Raw genomic sequence first — 17,250 nt, 5'->3', positions numbered from 1 at the left:
AGTTTATAATGTGGACGGCCACCAAGCGTCTTCTGCCTCACGGCTGCGCGCGCATCTAGTTTTGTTGGTAAACGGGAAACCCGTGTATAAATCGTTGCATACCTAGACCATAATGCATTGCGGGCCATCCCGATTCCCGCGAAACTCAAAACAGCCGTCTGTAGCCAGCCAGCTGATATTGCCAGCCCTGCTGAGAAGACGCTAACATTATGCTCTACAAATGTAAGTGATGTTTTGTTGTTGATGGTTAATATAACGTTATGGTAATGAATTAATTCCTGTGTAATCAGTTGAGTCAGAATTTAGTCATCGCAATAGCCTATTATTTCAATTAACGCGGTTGGTTAAAGTTACGTTAAGGCAAAGTGAACATTTATGTTAACGTTAATGTTAACACTACCTCAGCTCATTTGACGTTGACTTTAACGTCAGATTTTTGCATAAAGTTAGCTGAATACACTCTCTTAACCCCACATGTAATTGTAATGTCACAACAACTTTATCATCCTATAAGCTAACGTAAGTTATATTTAAACGTCATCACCAATTGTCTCTAACTTACTATTGTAACTATTTTGAACCATGGGTTTTCAAGTTTCATGTCTTAATGTTACAAACGTTAACTTAACCGTGAAAAAAACACACGTTAGGCCCGTTTCACACCGGATGGGAAAGCATGAGCCTGTCAGCTACGCTAACGCACTTTAATCTGGCCCGCCGAGCATTTATTAGTTTATAATATATCCGGCCTGCCACGCACTTTAATCCGGCCTGCCGATAATTTAATTAGGTTATCATAGGCCGCTTGCTATTTTTTTTACAGTGATAGACGACGTTGTGGTTAACTTTAGACTACTGCAAACTGCTTTGCACTCTTAGAGAATGTTTACAATGTCAATGTCAAAACAGCTTGTTACATCGAGTTATTCCACTGCTTGGTTAAATTTCCCATTGTCCTACATAATTTAGAACGACCATTAACCGTATGTTATTTGCACACCATGTTGCACACCTAGATCCATTTTTTTGGCCGGATCACACTTGTATATTAATTCACTGAACTCATTGTGAAGTTTAAATGAACCGTCACGTTGCATCCGAGCTGTAAAATGTGACCCTGCAAGGCGAAACCTGTCGCATTTAGGTGAAGATTCAACACATTAGCAGCCATTCCCGTAGTCCATACCGCTATTTACTCATTAGGCTACTCTTTACTCAATGTCAGCTTTCTATCGTTCTTGGCAGATGTAACCGAATATGAATGTGAAAGACTTGCCTTTCAGGGCACCAACGTTCATAAAGCACAAACTTTTTAGAAATATCCTGGCGTCATTTTAGGGACCAGCAGAAGTTTTCCATTGACGTAGCGCATTTTTAAAAGTATACACAATCTGTGTACACAGAACTTCCTCTCCCCTTACTTCCTCCGAAATACATTACTTATATTCTATAGTGACACCTTATGACCGTCCCAGGTATTAACTATGGGCACAGCACTAGCCATAGGCAATTTGAATGGAGCTGGCAGAGTCTTAAAGAGTCTTAAAGTGACAGTGCACCATTTAAACAGCATCAAATTAACAGTATTTTTATACAACAAAATTACTGTCATTTTAAGGATACAAAACAAGATATATATATATATATATATCTAGTATTATTTTTTGTGTGTAGCCAACAGGCCAATTTTCAACACCCCTGAGTTAGACCTTGCACACCGCTTGCGTGACACGTACGTCTCAGGCGAGGCTTGAGCTGCGTCGGAAACGCATGCATGCCTTGGACGTAAGTGGAGGTGGGGAAACAACTCCAAGAACAGAATGTGATGTTCCTCTATTATTTTCCTGAGATAGGCAATGGCTGGTTCTGTTATTGAAGGGGCAAATGCAAACTCCATGCACGAAAGGAGCACGAGCAGAAGCTGCCACTCCTTGCTATTCTCAGGGACGAGATCACCTATTAGGAGGGGCAGCAGCCGTAACAAGCACCATGTCTGCGCAGCAGATTGACGCATGGCACCATCAACATTACGAAGGTCATGCCTACTGATGACCGATGGCTTGTTCCGTCTATCTGAAAAACCATAGTCGAAACTTGTGAGCCTGTAGTTCAGTTTCTCTAAACTGAAATGACCCTGTTCAATCAAAGTTCAATATTAGTTTTCAAGCTTTCAATGTATCCAAGAATACCATTAAGGCCTAAATTGTCCCCTGAAACCTGACCAATGCTGACTATTAATCATAATGCCATCTGTCTCAAGACTCTTGAGTTCCTGAACAATAGGATAGGATCGCATCAAGACCATAAGTCTTGGCATCATCTGTTTTATACACTCCCAAAAGGAACAGTGATTTTAGGCTAGAGAGCAACTCGGGTGGTAAACTCTTGATGCTGAAATAGAGGAAGCCCAATTTATGCACTCCAGTCTTTGAGCCAAGAGGGTTGACAGTTTCACAATCATCATTGTAAAGCAACAGTGGGATTGACATCTCTTTGAGAAAGAGTTGGTGATTTTTACAAAACTCCCCATCAAAAAAATCCTGTAGAACATCACAAGTGTCAGCCACAGCAACCTGTCTGACACACCCAGACACTGCATCCCTCTGCTGTACATAAGATAGGCCTGGCAGTTTTTCTGCCAAAGGTTCAATGAAGAAGCCTGTCTTGGCGAAATGCTGCATTTGTTTGTATTCAGTTTCAAGGCCTTTAAATGGTGCAGAGCAAGACAAGAAGTAATTTCTATGGCTCTGTGTCTCTGGAGTATCTGCGTGCCCTAATGTATTCAACAAAGCCATAGTCTTTCTTTCAAGATGCCCCACAATGTCACCAATCAGCTCACCCCAGTTCTGCTAACTACAAAATTTAGAGTAGAAAACGTTAAATTTGACCTTGACCTTAGATTTGCCAAGAAGAGACCCACCCTCTCAGTCATGCCATCTTTATCCAGTTCATCCCAATAGGTTATACCCTCTGATGAACTTTCCTGTACTGAGCCCTCTTAACCTTGTAGGAGGTCATAGGTTTCAACTGGCCCCTCAGAGAGGTTATAGGAACCCTGCTCTTGATCGTGCTTCTCTAAATGTCTGCTAAATGACCTAATGAAGGAGAAAGTCCTCCCACAGCCTTGCTCACCACATTGAAAAAATGTCCCTGTGCTATTGACATGGTGAATGGCACGCAAATGAGCGAGTAACTGTTTGTAGGGCCCGGCAATATGCCGTTTGCATTTAAAGCAAATGAATGGCATACTGCCTATAGAGCCAGTCTAGCAGGGTATTGATAAGTAATTGATTAGTAAGTGATTTGAATGTGTTGTATTTGCATTGATTTGAATGTGTTGGATTTTATGATGAAAGCGAACTGAATTGTTGTTTGTACTGTCAACTGTACTTGAATAAAATTTTATTTGGAATGAATGCTAGATTGTTCTGATTTGTTCTGAACTGATTCTCAGGTACTTACAAATTATTTGTAGCATTTGCTAAATGTAAGCCTAACTCCAATCCTTGGAACAAGTGCTTGAATTGTTGCTTCATCTAACAGTAAAAAAACTCTCTTCATCGATTCCCTCAGCTGTAAGGCAGAACAGAAGAAAAGGCAAATATTAACAAGGAGAGGTACCACCACTGACACTAAACAGTATATCATTCACATGCAAGACAGAGACAAACATACAGGCTTAACATGTATAGTGGTTATTGATTTCTGGGGTTAGGGTTAAGGGTTAGTGTTTGATCATTTGAAAATGGTCTGCAAAGGAATGGGTCTCAGACAGACCTAGAGGGAGAACTCAAAAGAGCTGTTATTGATTATGGTTTATTACAGTGTTATGTATGAATTGTGAAAATTATATTACCTAAAAACCTATCAACAAGGTCTCCCATCTGCCAATCCACCAATTTATTAATGACAAAAGTATCCATATCTTATGTGGTAAGCCTGAAAACAAAGACAATGCAATTGTGACATCACGTTTGAATACCTATTTGACAGTAATTAAACTTTTAATACTTTTAAGCAGTGGCCTTGGAATTTAACTGATATGTGCATTGGTATTTATAAATAATTACACTATTGTAATGTACAATATACATCTCTACTGCCTCTGTATTTATTCTATGCAATGAGCCAATCTATCTATTTCGATATGAATGAAGTTCCCCAAATATGTGAATGAAGTCATCAGATACTACTCAACAGCCAATCAAAAGCTGGATGGTCTAATAGTTCGCACTAGACAGAGCCATAGAAATAGGCGTGTGGCCCCAAATCCAATCAGAATTTTTGATGTGATTTAAGTCATCAGTTACTACAACTTCTTAAACTATAACAGCCAATTGCCAGACAGCATCAAATATTCTAGCTTGAACTTCTACCTCCGAGTATAAGTACTGAACTCGATAACATAGAGGACCATTGAACTGAGGTGTCGTCGTCGAGGCAGGGTATCTTGAGCGCAAGAACAGCGACTAGCAGCAACTAGCTAACTCTAGCCTAATAGATTGTAGTGAAAACACAGCCAATCTAAGTCTACACATGACTGAAAAGATAAGGGTGAATGTAATTATAGGCTACCGCTTAAGTTTGTATGTTTTCACTGGACGTCTATAAACTTTGAATGCCAGCGGATGCAGGTGTCTAGCTAGCTAGCGAGAAGCTATTGCTGCTTACTTAGAAACGGTAGTCATTCACACTGAACGCCAGGGATTAATATTGTTTTTATTGGATATTGGATTACTTTACGAAGACGTCTACTCTGCAACATGGGCAGAGGGAGTTTGGAGTTCTACTAGTGCTTACAAGATCAACATTGCTAAGTGTTGTGGTTATCTTATCATGGCGGACTTGCGGTGGGAAACAAACTCTTAGCTTGCAAGTGCTAGCAGCTAGGTGTGGTTGCTTGCAATGGATTATGGATGGATTGTGGTTGTGGATGGTGTGGTTGCTTGCAATGGATTATTTCGGCTGTTGTCATGATATATTTACTCAACCCCATCATTACTTCATGCAGTTGCTATATTTATGATCAGTTAAATCATAAAGTTAAAGTTCAGTTAAATTGGAAAGTTTCTAGCTAATTCCTATCAATCCAATCGTGGGACAAACCTGAAGATCTTCGGAGTTAAAAAGACCAGATCATGATTGACAATCTGTTATGTACTAGAAATGACCCAGCATAGGGTTTGTGATACCCAGGTTATTGGGTAATTATAACTCAGAGACTTTGTTATTTTTACCGCGTTTTGTAGGCGTCAGTTAGACAAAGTTTTTTTTTTTTTAATACATGTCTTGCCAGTGCTTTTGCAATGTCTGACTTTATACCGAATTTTATGTCATGGCTTGTAAGGTTATGGAACAGGGACACTAGCATAGGGCTTTGATGGTACTGGGCTTGGCTGAAGCTTGGCATTTGCCAAGATTGACAACATCACGTTCCATAGCCTAATCGATGTCTTTTTAGCCCACTTGCTACCCGCTAGTGCTAACGGAGATAACATCACATAAATCACCTTCTACTTTTTTTTTTTTACAATGCTGACATTTTAAAATCATGCAGTGCCTATTTCTCACCTGATTTCACAAAGTATTTATTTTGGGAAAAGTACATACTAGTCAAGTCTACCGTCTAGTCGGTCTAGCCTAGTCTCGTCAAACTAACATTAGTTAAAACTCACCATAAACTCAGTTAGTCTGTAACACTAGTAGTGAACATTTTAATATATAGTCTAAATGTGCGCTAAACTGATTACATTACATTGTACTTAGTAGCCTAGTTTATTAATTTAATTAAACATGTCTGTAAGAGAAAATAGAATAAAACAAACCTTTATACATTTCTCTTGGATCCTGTCCCCTTTGTCATCTCAGTCCTGATGTCCAAAAGATAGCTCAAAGACAGACTAAGCTTTTTAAATCAACAACCCAGTGACTGAGTTTCAGTATGCTGATGGCTGGGTTATTGTACTGTTGTCCATACTGTTTTTGACACTGAGATTGACCCAAGCATTAACTCAACTGCTGGGTGACATAAACTTACCCAACTTGAGTTACGTCAACCCCATGAAATGACCCAACACCTTAAACTCAGCGTTTGGGTTAAGAAAATAACCCAGCATTTTTTAGAGTGTAATGGTACCAACTTTTATCTCGTAAATTACCCCACTAATAATGCCCTGAATGGTACGAAACTTCTACAGTAGTACAACTATGTTCTTCACTCATAAAATGAGGCATTGAAAAGTTTGTAAACACACCAGGAGTTTATTTAAATAACACTTGCCTGATGGATGTTACTATACCGCTGCGACGACGTTACTTCCGTGATTTGGGAAATGCCCGTAAAGTCCTGGCAGGAAGCGATTACATCAACGTTTTTTGGTATATCCTGTTTTTAATATTTTAGTGTTTACAACTTAGTGTTAACTAATAATTGTTGCAAACTGGTACTACGAACAAAATATTAGTGCATTCCTGGATCTACATCCCTATTCAGGAAATATTTACAAAGGCTGGATAGATTAAATTAATGGTATCCAGGTTACACAAATACGATGTTGGACTTTTATTTTGACAAGTTGTCGTAGTTTTGTCTTCCACATTCATGAAAGGTTTGGTATGAATGTTGAGTCATGTCTCATGAAGCAGTCATGAATGCTTTATGTGCAGTTTATAACAGCTACTATGAATGTGTCATGAACTCACCCGTCAAGTAAAGTGTTACCGAATTTTTTAATGTGTATTACAATCTTGAACTTAAATTGCCCATGTGATTCTGTACCATTGTTGCACAATGTAACGTAACGTTTATGAATTGTTTATGACACGTTCATTACAGTGTCATGTCACTATTACGTTGATACTGTCAAGTAAAGTGTAACCAAACATTTCAGGGGAGGGTCAAAAAAAGTATCAATAAAAATCCCCAAAAGAACTAATAAAGTTATTTTTATCACTCAACATCAAAATCTGTGCAGTAGGGTTAGGTTAAGTTAGCTATCTAAATAATAAACTAAGTTGGCATCTTGAAAAACAGCCAAACTTATATTACCTCATGACTTAGGTCAATTAACGCTGTTAATCACTTTGGCCTGCGGAGAAGGCCTTGCAGGCCACTGCTTGCTATTATGTCATCAGAGTTTACCACAAAGAGGAACATAATTATTGTGGAGGGTGTGGCTCGCTGTAATACTGATCTCTCGCCAGGGAGCTGGTTTTTATATCCTCCACCTTGCAATATGGTCATGATGCGATTTTGATGTGACCTATGTGCCACTCTTATCATTGACCTGTATCAATGATGTATACAGTTTTTAAAAGTTAACAAATCGTCAGGCAAAACAAAATCTCCCCAGAGACAGCTGATTTTCTATCAAATTGAGACAGACCACCTGGAGGTAAAATACTTTCTATGACAATGAGACATATACCATGAACCATTAACCCATAAACCTGGGAAACTTGGGATTTGTGGACTTAAAGGGACTTAGTGTCTGCACCAACCAGAACCGATCTACACCTGATTAAATGGCAGACTCAAGGCCATTTAAGATTTCCATTTGATTGTCATTCTATAAACATAGAATCTAAAATATTACATGTACACAAGTATACAATGTACTGATTTATCAACTTTGGTTGTATTTTGGTGTTTCAGAGACATCTAAAGTCATGCTAAGAATGCTTAGTATGAGTACTATGAACCCAGCTTCACGGCTTGGAGATAACCATTATAGCTACCTCACTATCATTAATGTAACTTTATTAGTGCTAACTCTTCTGACGTCTGACTGTCCAAGCTCCCAAGCTGATTTAAAGGCAGCAAGTGCGTCAAGAAAGGTTCCACCGCACGTTAATGGTCGATCGTAAAGTAGGATTTTGGTGTGGCACCTGGGGTCGAATCGAATCTCAGGGGTGGCACGTGCCACACCAAGCCACCCCTCTAGCTCCACCCCGGCTAACTGACTAGTCATTACAGGTTAATGGTACCTATGTTCGAAAAGAAGCAAACTACAATACTGTCAGGAAAAGGGTGACCACAATATAAAAAGTAAGCATTGGACAAGAAAATCAGCTCATGTGGGGTAAACACAGATTTACTGGACCTGTTTGCATTTGCAACTGAGGTGTAGCCCTACTTGTTGCCTAGTTCAGCAATACTTAGAGGCTAATGAGATAACGTGAGCGTGTTGACTAACTTAAGTCTGACGAAGAGCCACAAAAACGAAATGTCACACGATAAAAAAAGATTATGAATGGGGAACTATCTGGTGTGTGGATCTCTTTTCCTCTAGTGAGATAATGGATGTATAAAACTGATTCATTTTACATTAAAAACAAAAAACAGCACATTTGGCTGTATCCACACAAAGCAAATCTACAAAATTGATTCATTGGTAAATTGTTCTATGAAAAACGTAATTTATCTTTTGCAATTCCCCTGACAATTATCGTACTTTGGAAAAACATTAAGAACAAGACTGAGTGAACATAAATCAACCATTCATAGGAGAGATATAACTTCACCAGTAGCAAGACATTTTATAGAAAAGAACCACACTCTAGAAGATCTTAAATGCACTGGCATAGAACACGTACATAGATCCCGCAGGCAGGGGCGTCGGACTGATTATAGGGGCCCAAGGGGAGAGAGGGCCCTTGAAAAGTTCTTGTGCTATTCCCCTGCCCGCAGGGGAGGAGATATAGACAGGAAACTTCTTCAAAGGATGTAATCATCTGCGATCTATGTCTCCAAGTGGAATGAATGAAGATTTTGACTTGTCATCATTTCTTTGAGAATGTATTTTTTTTATGTAACCTACACACTTTTGCTATGCCTTTATCATTGTCTGGCCATTTAATGTACTGTATGTTGTGTTGTGAACATTGGAGACACCAAGCGCTCCGACTGATGAATGGCCTGTGAGGCCCGATGTCAGAGCACTCGTTCATCCTGTGCAGCGCTGTAGACAGGCTACGGGTGTCATCAATTGAGGCAACTTGCCTTATTAAGAATAGGAAGTGGTAAGGGATTACACACACTGACGAAGGCCACAATGCCGAAATGTTTGTTACCCCTGCTGCTAAATGTGAAAATGAATCAGCAAAAATAAACTATTTTACAGTGCGACCATTTTTTTATTTTTCTATACATTAAAAAACAATAAAACATGACAACCATAAATATGGTGGCAACATCATTTTAATGGAGTACATTGTACTAGCAATAACAAAATTATAATCTCTTTGTCATGAAAAAATAATATATACATAAATTCCACAAAATTCAAATTTTGCATGACATTATGACTGACACATGCAGGACAACACATTAAAATTATGCATAACACGAATTATGTCTGAAAACCTCTTTTGCACTAGATGACAAAAAGCCATGTGCAACACCAGGTACTGCATGCATCACACTCGATTCAAAGTTCAGACATCCCATCCAAAAATGTTTGCTCATAGAACAAACTACTGTTAATCCAAAAAATTCCACAAACAGTCTGCTCTTAGTGCAAATGGTGTCATTATACAACACTCCTATTACACACCAATATGCAGCACATTGAGTTGACAAGGACTAGTAGGTATCCAAGGTAGGATTATTATGTGAAGACACAAATATATTTGAAAACAATTCTAAACATCAACATTTACAGCAGGACATGGATATGTCCTGTCTCAATAATGAGTTCAAATATATCTGCAAGTGGCGATCACCTGGATCTGACCTTCTGAGGTGTGTAATGAGCATGTAATGGCACACTGAAATGAGTCAGTTGCTGCGCCCCCTATGTATTTTTTGCAGTGTCCTCTATGTACAAAGGTTCACAAATTGTGATGTGTGTCCATAAAAGTGTACCAGTGGACAAGTGGGCAAGAAATCACCGAACAAAAATCGGTGGAATAGGACTGTGTCCAAAACTGTATGACCAAGCTATGTTATTGCTAGCTGTTGTCAGAGTAAAACAGAAAGACTTCAATTAGAAAAACAGTTTCTGTAAAGTGCGTAAAATGCTGCCCCCCTTCAGTTTAATCTTCATCATGAAGAGGTCGACGTAGAGGAGATGGCCCAACACTGTGGAGGCACAGATCAGCCCGCCATGCAGGGCCCCTGCAATACCACAGCTGAACACGTCCTGACCTGAAACACACATAAATAGTTTAAAGCACCAATGCAAATTACATAGAGATACAGACAAAAGGGAGATTTTTCACTCACACACAGACAGATCCATTTTCATGAATACAGACAGACTCACAATGACATTCCCTTACCTGTGATATAGAGGTTTTTGACGGGCGTGTCACAGCGGTTCTTGGCCATTAACACTGGGTCAAAGCGTTCTAGGGTGTGCTCGCCAGAGTACGGGGCCCCCCTGAATGCTCTCAGGTAGTGCTCATTGGAGAGTGGTGTGGCTATCTCCTGGTACACCACCTGAAGGGGGTGACAGACAGAAACACAGAAATGTGAATGATAATTATTCTCTATGGTTGTGATGTTGACCTGGAAAACTCCTCATGAAAGGAGGATGAAAAGAAATGCCCAATGTAAAGGATGGTGAATATACTGTATCTGTTCTATCTATTGTGTCCTCCAAGTGATCTATCATTAGAGCTCTTGTCTTGTTAAAAGTCATGTTAAAATTCCTTCCATAACTCGCAGAACCAAAATTTGTATTTTCAGTTTCCTACTTCATGGTTTGTAAAGACTGTGTACTTGCCATGCATCCCCTGCTCACCTTGTCTTTGATCTTAGGGAAATGCTCGCAGGCCCAGTTAAAGAGGTGGTCAGCGAATCTGTTCTTGTACTCTGTGTAGTCATCTCCTCTCTTCCTAACCATTGAGTCCTTCCACTCCTCGAACCACTCGTAGTTCACCATGGTCAGGACAGTCATACAGGATTTACCTACCAAGATAAGCAGGACAGTTAGCATCACAAGAATGTGGAAGCTTGTATTAGATGCAAATCAAATTTATTTCAGCAGTGGGACCTTAATAATGGATGATAATGATCTGGGCAGTCTCACCTGGGTGTCTGATCTGTGAGGAGGTGTCTTTGGCAGATGGGAAGGTGATGAACACCATGGGAACATTGTCAGGGGCCTCATCTTTGCTCATAGCAAAGAATTTATCCATCCTGAGACAAAGTTCAATACAGGTCAATCCAGTTTCATTTTGTTCATTCTGGTTCAATTCAATTCCAGTTAATTTCTTTACATTCAATTTGTGTGACAAATTAAAGCTCAAGTCTGTCGATGAAATGAGCACATTTTGGTTCAATCTCTTCTTTAGTTTTTTTCTGGTGGCTTCACTTTTGACATAAGTGTCCACACTTTTCTAATCACTGATCAAGGTACTCACGATTTGTCTATGTCGTTTTCCTTGAAGAGCCATAAAGTGGTTGGCGTGATGTCGAGCTCTTCAGCAGTGGCATCGAAACCACAGAAGAGGAGCACGCAAGCTTTGCCAGGTTTCATCATTTGGGCACGTGTCTGGATATCTGCAGAAGAAATAAATAATTCCTGTTCACTTTGTTTCAAAAAAGAGTTGTTTTTATTCAAGATTCACTTTGTTGTCCTACAGTGTGGGAAATGTGTCTTAGACTGCCACTCATTCTGCAGTTGTGTGTCTATACAGAAATCTTCTAAATACAAACATGTGTATAACATGTACAACTAGTGGTCCATCCGACCTAGTGGAAATCCAATTTTTTTGCCTTTCCTTGACATGTTTTTGTGTTAGAGTCAGTAATTGGTGTGGTACAATGTCAATAAGGAATAAATAATACTGAATGATGGTTGTCTATGGTCTTCCTTGTTGTGTAAGTTGACATGACTCACCATGTTTCATCTGAATCTGAGGAGGCAGCAAGTACTTGAAGGTGTTGAAGAGGCCACAGTTGGAGATTACGATGGGTGCTTTCACCTCCACTACCTCTTGGCCCTTCCTCACTGCCACACCTTGACATTCACATAAGATCATAAGAAATAATTGACTTTCAGTGAGTCATAAGAGAACAAGACACTAGAGAAAGCCCTGAGTGATCTATTTTAAAGTAGATCTTTCAATCCAGACCAGTACTCACCACAGGCAGCGCCATCTTTATCCAACAGGATTCGAGTGACCGGAGCTCTCACCAGCACTTCACCGCCATACTTGCGGATGGTGTTGCTGATGTGGTAGGGGATCTCACTGGCGCCCCCTCTAGGATAGTAGGCTCCACGCTTGTAGTGGTGGATGAGGAGGGCATTCATGAAGAGGCTACAGTCTCTAGGGCGATCACCTATGGTTGAAGGAGAGAAGGAGGGAGAGATGAGATCAAAGGTTATTAGCCTTGAAGAGCCAAATGTGAAAATAACTATACGAAGATGATCTGCTGCTTCTGCTGACCATAGTAGAGTAGGAGATAACCTGGAGATACTCACCAATGAAGAGGTAGTTGAACATGAGCTGGAGGTCCTTGTTATTGGTCAGCTGGTCAGCCCAGGTGGTGACGCCGGTGGTGGCCAGACGGAAGACGGAGGAGCAGCGGTCAGCGATGCCGGACTTGAGAAAGAAGAGGGCCAGCCAGCGAGGGATGAGCTTCAGGAGGCCCAGGTAGAAGGTCTTCCTGGCTGAGACCTACAACATCAATAACAACAAGTATAATAAAAACTTACATTGCCTTCAATATGTATGCACTATACACTTTTTAAGTGCATTACAATCCAACTGCTCCTCCCTGACTGCAGTGTCCTCCATGTCATACCTTCATGACTCTGAAGAACTCCTCAACAGCCTTGGTGTCATCTGGGAACTGCTTCTTCATGTTGGCCTCCATCTCGGTCTTCCCAGTATAGAAGCTATACTCACGGTGCTCCTCTCCCTGACCAATGTGGATATTGTCAAAGTGCTGGGGCAAGGTCACAAATTCCAGCTGACCCTCTGTGATTTGGTCAAAGGCGATTCGCATCAGGCTGTTCTCATGCAGCTGACCGACGTAGTGAAGGCCTACACACACACACACACATAAACACACACTTGAGTATGTCGTAAGAGCACAGAGAAAGAAGTGTGGAAAGCGTGTAGTACCCAAAGACAGCCAGAGGATGGCAGCAGGTGACCTGATTGACTGACTAACCCACACTAGTGGAGGTGTGCCTAAAGGGGATTCCCTGCACTCTATCACAGGACTACCACCATCTCCTTTCAACTGGTGAGTGACCTTCTTCCTCTGATCATACACTGTTCCTATTTAATGAGTTGTTGAAATTAATTAATTATTCATTAAACTCATGACCATATCTGACTAGTGAGGAAGTTTAAGTGGCCACACACTACATGGTCGTACACGTAGATTGGACTATTGATTCTATAGCTGCAACCCCACTGGATGTTTAGGTGTTTAGCTATCCATAATGTATTCATATAGTGCATGTACAATTTAGATTAGCAACCCATTAGTAGTAGGCCTACTCACCAACATCAAATTCAAAGCCTTTCTCCGTGAAGGTGTGGCAGCATCCACCAGCATTGTCATGTTGCTCTAGAACCAGCACCCTCTTCCCCTTTTTGGCCATACAAGCAGCCGTAGTCAGGCCTCCGAGACCGCTGCCGATGATGATGGCATCCAGGTTCTCAGGGATTCTCTCCCTACTGAAACCTACACGGAGGGAGACACATGAGCAATTGCAGTTGGCCTTGCAGATGACTGACATTATAATGACTGACATTATAATGATAAATAGTATGACTTCACAACCAGTTTGAGTCTCGCTATTTTTACAGCTGTGCTTTCTGACATCAGAAAGCAATACAAGAAGGGAATTAATTGTCAGGAAGACCAAAACCTTGTCACAGCTACTTCACAATCTCTCTCTAACATAACACATATGATATAAACACATTTCCAGTATTCAGTCACACAAAGTAACAAATTCATACAATCCCACACAATCATGCACTAGCACAAACTACAAACATACAAATTCAGTAAACACGTATGGTTTTCAAATGGTAATTTAAACATGGCACATAAATAGGACATTTTTGGGGATTTGACCTCTCACCTTTCTTCAGCACCTTGTTCCTCTTCTTCTGGTCCACTTCTAGTGGTTCTGTGGGCCGCAGTGACTCCAGAGAGAATGGGCTGGGCTTCAGAAACAGGTACCAGTAGGTTCCCCCAGTACAGGCCAAGGAACCAGACACCAGAAACAGCAGCAGCTTCATGATGAGGGTCAAGCTTCTGATCCAGAGACCCACATAGCAGACCAGTGACACACAGCAGAAGCCTCCAAGAGCTGAAAAAGAGATGAAGAACAGTTCAGAAAAAGAGGAACTGCTGTCAGATTTCATTTGACTTGCTGCAGTAAGCAAATAGAGAGGTTGAAGAAACAGCAGTGATGAGAATAAAAAATATTTCACTAAGAGACAGAATGTTAACGAGGATGTTTTTATCATGCTTTTTCGCCAACTAGAGATTTGTGCTGTCGTATTAATTTATACAGCACCAATAACAGTGTCTAAAGCAGCTGAGGAATTGCAGTAAAAAGATTAGATATTGCCAACAATCCCTTAAACAAATTCTCTAGAAACAAAACACAATTGGTCAATTATGCTTATGTCATGTTTTCCAACATAATAGCAGGTTGTTACAGCAGTAAAAATACAACCTTATAGTAAGTGACGGTAGGCTATCCTTAATGGTGATGAAAAAATCTACTTAGTATGAAATACAGTAGAAAATGATTTTAAGCCTTGTGCAGCTTTGTTTTCATCAAATAGCCACTTTGCCTGGTAGGCCACACTTAATCCTACCTGTATGAACGGATTTGTGGGATTCCAGTAATCAGGTTATTTACATAATCTTTCGGACCGACCACATATGACTGTAAATTACAGTAAGAATTACATAATAGTACGTCAGCTAATATGGCTGTGGCGACCTATTACAGTATATCATCCGCCTTATGGCTATTGGTGCTAGTCTGAGCCAGAAGGAAGATGAAAAAGGTGGAAATGTTTCTCTCTCTTTGTCTTTGTGTGTGCTTGCCTCTTGTGATTGCAGTTTACAGTCACAAATACTTATCCAGTATGGGGCAAGCTGACGCATGACTGCACTGCAACCTACAGCAACAATCACATAGTGAAATTTGCTGACGACACAACTCTGGTGGGTCTCATCACCAAGGGCGACGAGACTCAATACAGGTTGGAGGTCGACCATCTGACCACGTGGTGCAGGGACAACAACCTCCTGCTGAACGTCAGCAAGACCAAAGAGATTGTTGTTGACTTCCGAGAGGGTCACACCCAACACCTGCCACTGACCATCGACGGTGCTGTGGTGGAGAGAGCGAGCAGCACCAAATTCCTGGGGTGCACATCAGTGAAGACCTCTCCTGGACCACCAACACTGCATCACTGGCTAAGAGAGCTCAGCCCGCCTGTACTTCCTGCGGAAACTCAGGCGAGCAAGTGCTCCACCAGCCATCATGACCACATTCTACCGAGGCACCATCGAGAGCATCCTCTCCAGCTGTATCGCTGTGTGGGGCGGAAGCTGCACTGAATACAACAGGAAAGCCCTGCAGCGCATAGTGAACACAGCTGGAAGGATTATTGGTGCTTCACTCCCTCCCTGAAGGACATTTACACCACCCACCTCACCCAAGGGTGACCAAAATTGTGAGTGATGCAAGTCACCCCGGCCACAATCTGTTTGATCTACTGCCCTCTGGGAAGAGGTACAGAAGCCTGCGCCCCCGCACTACCAGACTCACCAACAGCTTCATACACCAAGCCGTGGGATGCTGAACTCTCCTCCTCTCCCCCCCTCCACCCTCAGCTACATAACATCCTGGACATTGGACCCAAAAATGGCCGCCTGCACTACTCCACTTGCACACTTGCACACTTGTACACTTTACAACTGGTGTTGTTGTCCTGAAACACAACACTTCTGCTGCTCTTACATAACTTGCACCACTATGCCACTTTCTTCTTACTTAGGTCAAACAGAACTACCCAAGCCTTTTATTGGCCTGAATTTGCACTAGTATTTTTATTGACTGTCTATGCACAATTTCAACCACATTTTGCTGCTCTTATTTTTTCATTATTATATGTGCCCTCTTATTTACTTATTTACTTACTTTTTTGTTTACTTGAATGTTATGTTTGTCTGTGGACCTAAATTGGTAAAATATGTCTTGTCTTCACCGTGGGATAGTGAGAAACGTAATTTCGATCTCTTTGTATGTCTGGAACATGTGAAGAAATTGACAATAAAGCTGACTTTGACTTTGACTTTGACTTTGACTTTGACTTTGATTATAAACAGAGGAGCTCCTTTGGAGTACTTTTGTACACATCCAATGACAGTGCTTATGGTGTCAATATTAAATGACACATACATGTATTTCCTTTAAAAATAAACTACTTTTAAAACCTTTGTTGACAAGAAAAATGTTTTAGCAGTGCTTTCAAAAGAGTTTAATGCACCATCTAAATGTGTTTAAGTTTAAGTTAATGCTTATACGGTTCTTGGAAATTGAAAATGAACTATGCACAAAACAACAGTGCTTTATTCTGTGATTTACTAAAAGACAGTAAGGCCCGTACGGTTTGTACGCTATACTAACGACTATGTGCATTAACTTGAATCTCGTCTTTTTTCAGGAAGGCCTGTGAAAAGCTAGTCACTGCTAGTCAACCCTTCTCGAGATAAAGACATGAGTTTTTCTTTTTCTCTCTCATTCCCTCTCTGTCATGACACATAATGTGCAGTTGCAGATATAAACGTATGGGTCACTCACCTTTCAGCAGCAGCCTGTTCCTCTTCTCCTGGTCCGGTTCTAGTGACTCTTTGGGCCGTAGTGACTCCAGAGAGAACAGGCTTGGCTTCCCAAAGAGGTACCAGTAGGTTCCCCCGGCACAGGCCAAGGACCACGCCACAAACATCAGCAGCCACATGATGAGAGTCAAGCCTCTGGTCCAGAGATCCACACAGAAGACCAGTGACAAGCAGTGAAAGCTTCTAAGAGCTGAGAGAGAGAGAGAGAGTGCAAGAGAGACAGAGAGATAGATGGTGCAGTTTTCAGCGAAGAGGGTTTTACTGTTGAATAGCAGTGAGGAAAAGTACTGCTAGCTTCATCAGTATTGCTTCTCTGCCTTCCTGTCTGAGAGAGACTGACAGTGGCTGCCTTTTATACCAACCTCATCCACTCTGGGTCGTGTGGGAGCGGCTTGTGCACTCACATTATT

General features: G+C 41.1%; 1 protein-coding gene across 1 annotated transcript; it reads right to left on the bottom strand.

The window, feature by feature from the left end:
• Positions 1-9,181: 9,181 nt before the first annotated feature.
• LOC125287841 (inactive all-trans-retinol 13,14-reductase-like) lies at positions 9,182-17,151 on the bottom strand. The gene is made up of 12 exons (XM_048233888.1): positions 16,803-17,151; positions 14,055-14,285; positions 13,466-13,648; positions 12,755-12,996; positions 12,432-12,627; positions 12,092-12,289; positions 11,847-11,966; positions 11,368-11,506; positions 11,034-11,143; positions 10,746-10,912; positions 10,282-10,441; positions 9,182-10,147 (listed from the first exon to the last, which is right to left on the bottom strand). Exons 1-12 carry the CDS (start codon positions 16,957-16,959, stop codon positions 9,987-9,989), a joined length of 2,064 nt encoding a protein of 687 aa, XP_048089845.1. The 5' UTR covers positions 16,960-17,151; the 3' UTR covers positions 9,182-9,986.
• Between the last annotated feature and the right edge of the window lie 99 nt (positions 17,152-17,250).

This window comes from Alosa alosa, chromosome 22 (genome assembly GCF_017589495.1).
Source record: "Alosa alosa isolate M-15738 ecotype Scorff River chromosome 22, AALO_Geno_1.1, whole genome shotgun sequence".
Taxonomy (NCBI): domain Eukaryota; kingdom Metazoa; phylum Chordata; class Actinopteri; order Clupeiformes; family Clupeidae; genus Alosa; species Alosa alosa.
This window is presented reverse-complemented; position numbering and strand designations above follow the sequence as displayed.

Bases quoted from the DNA above. Each gene is read 5' to 3' on its own strand.
- LOC125287841 (XM_048233888.1), bottom strand. From the start codon at position 16,959: ATGTGGCTGCTGATGTTTGTGGCGTGGTCCTTGGCCTGTGCCGGGGGA. The intron at 14,286-16,802 runs GTGAGTGACCCA...TCTCTTTTTCAG, and splicing joins GAACAGGCTGCTGCTGAAAG to CTCTTGGAGGCTTCTGCTGT. The intron at 12,628-12,754 runs GTATGACATGGA...TTGATGTTGTAG, and splicing joins AGTTCTTCAGAGTCATGAAG to GTCTCAGCCAGGAAGACCTT.